Source organism: Spea bombifrons, chromosome 11 (assembly GCF_027358695.1).
Source record: "Spea bombifrons isolate aSpeBom1 chromosome 11, aSpeBom1.2.pri, whole genome shotgun sequence".
Classification (NCBI taxonomy): Eukaryota; Metazoa; Chordata; class Amphibia; order Anura; family Pelobatidae; genus Spea; species Spea bombifrons.
Window position 1 is genome coordinate 3,015,234 of NC_071097.1, and position 9,863 is coordinate 3,025,096.

Consider the following 9,863-nt stretch of genomic DNA (forward strand, 5'->3'; position numbering starts at 1 on the left):
TGTGATCCGTTGTATTTTTAGAAGGCTGGTTAATAATTGAAAAAGTATTTTTTTTTAATCAGGGTCATTCCGTATAGAGCACTAAATCAGGACACGGTTATCGAAAAGTCATTCGAGCCCCCCCCCCCCGGTCACCATACCTGGGAACCTTCCAGGTCATCCGCTAGAAAGTCCAGGTCGCGGGAGTGGTGCTGCTGCAACATCCAGGACTTCCTACCCGCGTATCGAAAAAGGTGGGTTCTGGATGTCTCTGGGTTCCCCGCTGCGGTTGGAAATCCGGGTACAATAAAAGGGGCACCCATTGGGTTTTGTAGCAGGGGGGCTGTGACCCCCTTGGACTTGCCTTATTTAGCATAACCTCGTTATAGTAGAATCATTTTGTATGAATTGAGTCCCTTAAAATATCACATGACTGCCAACAATGGCCGCCTCAAGGACTGCAGATAAAGGGAGTTTATTGGAAGAAAATGAGATAAACCCCCCCTATAAAAAAAAAAAAAATAATAAGAACAAAAAAGAAAAAGTATTGAATGGTGGAACATAGTGTAACTCTGGAAAATAAAAAAAGTAGTAAAAAATGAATTTAATGCTTTCTGTGTGAAATTGGTTCGTTTTTCAGCGTTGCCATTAAGTGTAAACTGTGTTCTTGCCACCTTAAACATGGAGGGAAGTAGGCGTCACCTCTTGGCCCGTAACTGGCTAGGTAGACGTAGAAAACATTGAATTTGGTGGCAGGGAAGACATGTTCGGTTCATCAAGTCCGCCCGTTGTCCCTGCTGTGAAGACCTTCGTCAGTGGTTGGTCTCGCCTTTGATTCAGGAGCCATAAGCCTACCCCGTGCATGTTTAATCCCCTCCGACTCCATCTCCTCCAGATAACTGGAGATCCAGGAGAGTGCTAGAGAGGCTGGTCCCACCAGTATGTCCCCATTGTGGCCAGGCTTGAACCCGTGTGGTTACCAAGGCACCACCATGATCCATCATCCATCATCATCCTTCCTCTTCTACCAGGCCATGTTGGCAGCTCGGGGTCTTCACGTTAATCTTTCGCTAATATCTCTTGTTTTAGTAAATGAAATACTTCAGTCTTGTACAAACATGGAATTTCGTTTTATTGGCCGAAATGTAAGGTGACCCCCCCCCAAAAGATGTAAATAAAGAAAAGGCCTGACCAGTAGGAGACCCTTTGCAGATAAAGAAGGCCTGGGCTGGTGGGAACCACCGGGTCTTATTCATCGGGACAAGGCACCCCACTGGGTGATCAAGCTCCTCGGTGGAACCAGGTGGGACCAACGCAGGGATCGTCAGCAGGTGATAAACCCCCCAGCCAGCGTCCGGTAGGAAGATTCTCTACAAGAACACATCAATAATTTGGTTTCATCCAGGCAATATGGCTACCTCGTCCTCAAGGACGTCTCTCTGGTGGACACCACTAGGCCAAACTGATACGAATCCGAATGCACGAGTCTACTCCATAGGTAAGAGGGGTTGGTCTCGTCCAGCTTTGGTTCTTTCTCCAGAGCAATCGTTCTTCCAAAGTTACAGGACCTGCCGTGAAACCAAATCTTCCTTGGAACAAAAAGAGGGAGCCCTCAAGAAACAATCCGCTTCCAAATCTGCCACCCAATCAATGTGGCCGGCGGGGGACCACACCTTGCAGTTCAGGAAGCATTTTTATAGGGGTTTCAGTGGGTGGTCCCCTGACGTCAGTGGGTGGTCTTGCTGCTGTCAGTGGGCGGTCTCGCTGACGAATGTCGGAGGGTAAGTGGGCGGGGAGTGGGGCGTGTCTTCTGGCACTTCACCTGCAGCCTCCGGACAAAAGTCTACTTAGGATGACCAGTTCTTCTTTGGGACCCCCCAAGAAATTTCTATTACAATCATTAGAGATCTAGAAATATATATATAAAATAATTGTGTTTGGTTTCCCTCTCGCGTGACTTCATAACCTGGTGATAGTTCATTAGAAACCCTGTTTAATTAATAACCCCATTTCCTGCTATTTCTCTATACATTATTGGGGCTTTTAAGGTTGTAGAACCCTGTTATACCCTCATACCCAGCAAACATTGTGAGCTCCTAGAAAAGAGGGACTGTCCTACCTAAACAAGGATACTTGGTGTGTATATATGTTACACTTTCCGCCACTAAGGGCTTGAGAGCATCTCCTCACACAACCTGCTTCATACTCCCCTGTCTACTGCAGCCCCTATCTTATACCCTATTGCTTTAATAACCCCGCCCCCTCATAGCACGCAAAGGCCGATGGGTGATGTAGTTCTTTGATCTCCTGACTCAACGCGGCGGCCATCTTGGATTAGAGCCAACTACCTGGGACAAAGCCTCTCCGAGCGAGTCGTGGAGGAGCCATTCACACAGATTAATAACCCCGCTGTGGGGCATCACAGGACACTCGCCTGGCTCCTCGGTCTCCATGGTAACAGAGAAACCTAACCAGTGAGGGAGGGGGAAGTGATTTGGTGAGAGACCTTAATATTTAAGGACACTTTGGTGACGTCATCTCGCAGTTCGGAAAGGGGTGCTGGGGGGGAGGGCAGGGATGTGTTCTGGCCGAGGCCCTGAAGCGTAGAGCCCGCGCATTTCAAAAGTGCTGACGTCATATCCCTGCGCTCCGCAGTTAGGGGGCATGGGTAAGGTGGGGGGGGGCAAATGGGGTATTTGGTGCTCTGCAGTCTGAATTTAAAGACCCCTTAAAGGTTTCTGTTCCACCTTTTATATTTAAACCTTTTTTATATATATATTTTTTTTCTATTAATAATGTCATTTATTGGGTCACACAGCGCCGACATACGCCGCAGCGCCGTACAATGCTTACAATGGATTTGTCACTAAATGGCGTGTTTGAAAACAGCGCTCCTACGAACGGTAAAATGCCCCAAAACCTTCCCGGAAGTACTTTAACCCCTTAAGGACTAGGGCTTTTCTACGCTATAAAGCCAGAGGAGTTTTTGCTCCTTTTTTTTATTTTAATTTTCTTCAAAAAAAAAATTAAGACCCAGTAGGGTTTTTAATTTTTAAAATATTATATATTTAAGACATTTTTTAGTTAAAAATATTTTGCAGTTTTACAGGTATATATATTATGCACAGCTAGCATAGTGAAAAAAAACATGTGAAAAAAAATATCATAAATTCATTTAGTTAACCTGCCCTTAAAAAAAACTTTTTAATTCTATATACTTTTTTCATTTATTTTTTCTAATTTTTTTTTTAAATTATTTTATCATTTATTTTTTTTAACCTAAACCTAACCTTATTTAACTAATTTCTAACCCCCACCACACTAACTTACCAATATGAAATATATATATATATATATATATATATATATATATATATATATAAAACCCCTAAGGGCCAAAAATAAAAATAAATATTCAAAAAAAATATAATATAATATATAAATATAAAAAAAATTCTAACAACAATTGCAAAAAATGTAATTTTTTTTGTTGAAATTATTATAGGTTTTTTTTTTTTTTTTACACAGTATTCCTCAGAATTAGGGATGTATAAATTATCCAGGTCCAGAGAATTTACTTATATATATATATATATATATATATATGTATATATATGTATATATATATATATATATATATATATATATATATGTATATATATATATATATATATATATATATATATATATGAATTAAGGCAAAAAACCCAAAACCACACGGTACTAAAAAGCCTTGGTAAGGAAGGTGTTAAGAGAACAATGACCCACAGGGGTATCTGCAGTTTTTCATATCCCTATATTAACAGAGACAGACCCCGTTAGGGGCGTATTCACTAAGCTGGGATTTTGTAGGTGGGGTAACCATTGCCTCCACCCAGCCCAGTGAGCTCCTCCTCTTCCAGTTTATCGAGTCCACCGACAGTCCTCCCCGTCGGTCTCTTTTATCGTTTTTCGTTTCTTTGCAGAACACGGCAGCCGTTTAACGTCGCCGCCGCCGCCGTGGGAGAAAGAAGATCCGACCCGGGGACCGGAAGCCCATCATCTCCGACGATGAAAAAGCAACGGAATCGAACGTCTGAGAAAATCCTGGATCTCACGCTCGAGATCATCTACCTGCTGACCGGACAGGTGAGGAATGGCATGAGCGTCCCAGATGACGTCGCTCACACTCACGGGTGTTATGTTATGGGGGGAAAGAAATAAAAAAAAAAAAAAAGCAACCCAAAATTTGGGATCAATATAAAAATATTTTATTATCCCAGAAAAAATTAAATTATTATTTTTTTAAAAAACTAATTCTTGATTTGTTTTGGGAGACGGGAGAACCTTCTAGGCTCCTCGGCGAGATGGAATTCTTTCCCTTCTCTCTCTTCATTTTTTTTTTCTCCCCTTTTCACACTTTTTGCTTTCCTTTATTCTACATTACATAGTATCCGCTCAGTTTATCCATAACTCGGGGTGGAATCGAAATGATGCACGTTGTTTATTCTGTATCACATGTAAGGTACATCGGCGATATATCCTTTTTTTTTTCTTTTTTATTTACAAGAAAACTCAATAAAAGTAAAGAAAATAAGTAAAATTAATAGTTTATATAAAAAATATATACAATTTTCTGCTAATATATATATATATATATATATATATCTGTGTATATATATTATTATATATATAGATATATATATATATATATAAATATATATACAGATATATATATATATATATATATATATATATATATATATTAGCAGAAAATTAGTAGAAGGAAGCTGAACAATTATGTAGCAATATATAACACATACATAAAAAAAGAAAGAATAACCAAATTAGATCACTTACGCTTCTTAACCCCTTAATGACAAGGCCCGTACATGTACGCGCTCAAAATGCATTGTTTTCAATGGGTTTAGGGACCACCCATTGTCCTTTAAGGGGTTAAAAAAAACAAAAAAAAACTAAAAGAATTATTTTGGTCCCGGACGGGAACAGCGAAGCGTGAGTGAGCTTATTTGGTTATTCTCTCTTTTTTTTTAATGTATATGTTATATATTGCTAAGTGATTGTGCAGCTTGGTGCTATTAATTCTTATCCCAAGATATCTATGTTAAATAAGCTATTTATTTATTTAATGGTTGTTTCTCTTTCATTTTTCTGGGATGATAAAATAATTTAATATTTATTCAAAATTTTGAGTTGCAATTTTTTAAATTTTAATTAATTTAAACTTTTTTTTTTCTTGTGGTCTGGGAACCAGTGAAGGAATTCTAATATATATATAATTATATAATATAATAATAACCTGTCTTAGGGGTTGATGATAAGGTTTATTCCTTTTATTTTATTCACATTGAGGATTATATAGCGCTGTCCCTTGGAATTATATATTCTTTGGGTTATATTACACATTATTCACACACTAAATAAAACTCGGCAACGGCGTTAAAAGAAGTCGCGTATATGTAATAAAAGCCCCTGTTACGTGTGTGCGATGAGAGCATCTCGATTATTCTTCCCCGTTAAGTTATCTCTCCCTTATTAACTTGTTGATTGCTGTTCAGGTTGTCTTTGAAACACAGGGGGGGAATTGATGAAATAATGCTGATCCTGCCACAGACTGCCACCAGTCTCGGCTTAAGACTTTGTGCCTGGCTAAGATGGGCCGCAGCTGAGCGGCAGATTCCATGTATGTTGATAGATTGTGCCTTTTATGTGTTTATATAGCATTATGCTCCAGTAAAGAAGCCATGGGACACAGCAGCGCACAGCGGAGATCCCTATCTGTCCAGTGGATCCCAAAACCCCGGGAGGGAGATCCTGGACCTGACCAACAAGATCATCCAGCTGCTGACCGGAGAGGTGAGGGCCGCGCCGGACGGGGCTTCTTACGGTAAAATCACCGAGCCGGATGGTGACGTGTCGTTGTCCGTGGCAGGTGCCCATGCGCTGTGAGGATGTGGCCGTCTATTTCTCCATGGAGGAGTGGGAGTACATCGAACGGCACAAGGATCTTTGTAAAGATGACACGATGGGGGGGTACCGGCCCCTAGGATCGTTGGGTAAGAGGCGCTCGCCTGTGTAAAGTATCCTTAAACTGCCCGTCGTCCCCGCCGCTTCACCACCAGCAGTACGGTTCTCTCCACCTCCCCTGGAACCAGTCAGCAGCTTCACAAATATAACATTTTGGCAACTTGTCATAAAAGTCTTTTCATGCATTTTTTTCTTTCCAGGAGACCCGGTGGAAGCGGCGCGTGAACGGTTCCCTATCTCTGCTTCTTCAGAATATAGAAGTGCGAGTCAAAGTGACGCCAGAAACCCCAGGTTGGATTATCCGCCGGTAACCGAGGTGCAGAAGAGAACGTTCGAGTGCGCAGAATATAAGGGGGACTATTCAGAGTGTCGGACCGCTCAGGTTAACAAGGAGTCGGCTTCCTGCAACATCAGCGTTCATACACCGGCGACAGAACGGACATCGATTCGTAACGAGCCCCTTGGCTTACCGGGTAAGAATCACTCACCGGCTTGAGATCACATTGAGATCACCTGTTACACCCTTACACCGCCCCTCATCCCAGCCTCTCCTCCACCAGCACTACAGATCTCTCCATCACTCACACTCACCGACCAGCCTCTGCTTCTAACCCAGGTTATTAGAAAAACTAACTCACAAAGATGTGGATGACATTGATGTCTTCTACTTGATCCAAATTGACCTATATTTCACTGGTGTGTGTGTATATAAACATATAAATACCTGATGTGTTCCTCTCTTGTCATCGTGACTCTACTTGCCTCACGTACCTCTCTGACCAACATGCTATGCCCTCCAAGATGTCACAGCTCCTCCCGAAGGCTGTGTTTCTCCAGAATATATTTATTCAAGGGGTCCGCAGCCTCTCTTTTTCCAGCATATTGGAGTCCATGTTTTGATAAGTAGAACACAGGTCGCACATCACAGGCCACTGGAGTTACAGAGCAAGAGAACACAAATTGCTCTAATGATGAAAATTCAACATTCACTTGGCTGAAACCAAAAATGACCCTCCCCACACTTTTAAAAAAAAACACTTTTATTAAAAGTAACACACCCAAATTGGACAAAAAATTCCATCAGAATATTTATATATATATATATATATGTTAACAGCAATCACACTGCTATCATGCCCAGGCAGCCAGTACATGCTGGAACCTGGGTATGATAGGAGTGTGATTAAAGCCTCCCTATGCAATGCTACCCCCCCTTCACTACACATCTATGCTATCACACACTCATTAATTTACTCATTCACAAACATTCACTCATTTATTCACATATACTTATCATTCACAGATACTCATTCATCCCCTCATTCACAGATACTAATCATTCACAGATACTCATTCATCCCCTCATTCACAGATACTAATCGTTCAGAGATACTCATTCATCCCCTCATTCACAGATACTAATCATTCACAGATACTCATTCATCCCCTCATTCACAGATACTAATCATTCAGAGATGCTCATTCATCCCCTCATTCACAGATACTAATCATTCAGAGATACTCATTCATTCCCTCATTCAAATACTAATCATTCACAGATACTCATTCATCCCCTCATTCACAGATACTAATCATTCAGAGATACTCATTCATCCCCTCATTCACAGATACTAATCGTACAGAGATACTCATTCATTCCCTCATTCACAAATACTAATCATTCACAGATACTCATTCATCCCCTCATTCACAGATATTCATTCAATTAATCACACATAATAGTTCATTTTGGTAATAAAAGTCTACTTCTGATGGATTTTTTTTCCAGGAGACATGGAGAAAGCTCCACGCGAATGGTTCCCTATCTCTTCTTCTTCAGAATGTAGACCTACAAGTCAAAGCGACACCAGAAACCCCAGGGCGGATTATCCGATGGTAACCGAGCCGCAGAAGAGAGCGTTCGAGTGCGCAGGAGACTATTCAGACTGCGGACCTAGTCACGTGAATGCGACCTCCTTCAACATGAACGTTCATAGACCAGCGACAGAACGTACATCGACTCATACCCAGCACGAGCCGGTCCTCTGCGAAATAAAAAACCACCTGATTTGCTCCCACAGAGAGCATTCTCCGTCAGATGATATGTTCATCCGCATCGTGGACGTTAAAAGCGTAGCAGACGCCGGCGTGCACACGCACACGGAACACGCGCCGGCAGAGGATTCCGCCCATCAGGACAGCGAGAACCGCTTCTCGTGCTTCGAATGCGGGAAAGGTTTCGCCGAGGCCAGACATCTCGTGGAACATCGAAAGAGTCACTCGGAGACCAAGCCCTTCTCGTGTTTTGAGTGCGCAGAGCGCTTCGCCGACAAACCCAGTCTCTTTAGACATCAGCTGGGTCACACCAAGGAGAGAGATTTCACCTGCCCGGAGTGCAACAGAACCTTTCTCTACGAGTCCAGATTCAGCCGGCACCAGAAGGTCCACCTGACCAAGACGCCAATGAAGGCGTCCGACTGCATAAACTGTTACACCCATTACATGCGTCTGTCCAAACATAAGCCCTTCTCGTGTTTCGAGTGCGAGGAGCGATTCGCCGACCAATCGGGTCTCATCAGGCATCAGTTCATTCACGTCCAGCAGAAAGAATACCCGTGCCCGGATTGCGGGAAGATCTTTCCGTACGAAGCGGCTCTCACAAAGCACCAGCGGGTCCATACGAAGAAGAAGAAAACACACGTGTGCCCCGAGTGCGGGGCGAGTTTCACCAAGAAAGGCAACCTCCTTCAACACCAGTGGATCCACACGGGAGTGAAGCCGTTTCAGTGCGCGTGCGGAAAACGTTTCGCCTATCGGGCGTCCCTGAGCATCCATCGCAGGGTCCACAAGAAAGAGAGGAGCGAGAAGAATGGTCTATGAGGCTGATGGACTGAGGGGTGGGGGTGGGGCTTCTGGATTGTGTGAGTAGCACTAGTGCGGCCATCTTTGTCCTTTCACTATCCTTGTACGCTTGCTGATTCTCCCTGCCCCGCTCGTACAATGAATACATTACTCGGCTCTAAGAATGGTCGGACCCGCCAGGAGAAGGCAAAGGCACTTGGTGGCAGCGGTGGGATACCAGCATTATAAAGAAGGTATTATATGTACTGGTTGCGAGAAGATGGGGGAGGGGAAATGTAGGACGAGTCCTCACCTGTTGCTTCTGTAAGTCAAATTGTTATGTTATATACTCCGTGTTCTGTCCTGTCTACCTTTTGTACGGCGCTATGGAGTTTGATGGAGCTATATTACGAACAATAAATGATAATTACTTGCGCAGCATGTGCCGATAATTCAGATCTCAGGATTGAAGGCCCCTGAACGTTGGCAGGTTGGTACTAATCTGATAACATTCTCCTTCCTAGAGGAGAATGTTGTCGCTGACCCTCACTCATGCTCACTCTCTCATTCACTCACTCTCTTTCAATGTCTCCCTCCCTACCTTCTCCGCCAACCGCTTGTGTACTCGTCTCCGTTTCTTCTCTTGCCTTCTTTCTTCGTCGTCTTCTCTCCGCTATCCAGGCCTCTCGGAGCACTTCTGGGAGAAGGGGCGGAGCCTCCACTCACACCTTCTCCCACCGATTGGAGGAACAGCGGAGAGGCTGTCAACGTGGTGCATGCCACGGCTCCTCCCTTTCGTGGAATTACACCAAGAAGCCAGGGTTTTTTTTTTTTTTTTTACACTGTTGTCTATGAGATCGTATTGTAAAGAGATCCACTTCGGGGTCTTTTATGACCCCAGAGATCTCTATTAGCACAGGTGATCCTCTGTGATGTTTCTGGTGACATCACCGGTTAGGGATCTCCTTTTACACTGGAGAGCTCCTCTGACAGCTCAGGGGCCACAATTTTTTTTG

General features: G+C 43.2%; 1 protein-coding gene across 1 annotated transcript; it reads left to right on the forward strand.

Moving 5' to 3' along the window:
* The first annotated feature begins 742 nt into the window (after positions 1 to 742).
* LOC128469295 (zinc finger protein 154-like) lies at positions 743 to 9,285 on the forward strand. The gene is made up of 7 exons (XM_053451114.1): positions 743 to 797; positions 940 to 1,129; positions 3,945 to 4,107; positions 5,701 to 5,835; positions 5,912 to 6,035; positions 6,207 to 6,479; positions 7,796 to 9,285. Exons 1-7 carry the CDS (start codon positions 743 to 745, stop codon positions 8,884 to 8,886), a joined length of 2,031 nt encoding a protein of 676 aa, XP_053307089.1. The 3' UTR covers positions 8,887 to 9,285.
* Positions 9,286 to 9,863: the final 578 nt, after the last annotated feature.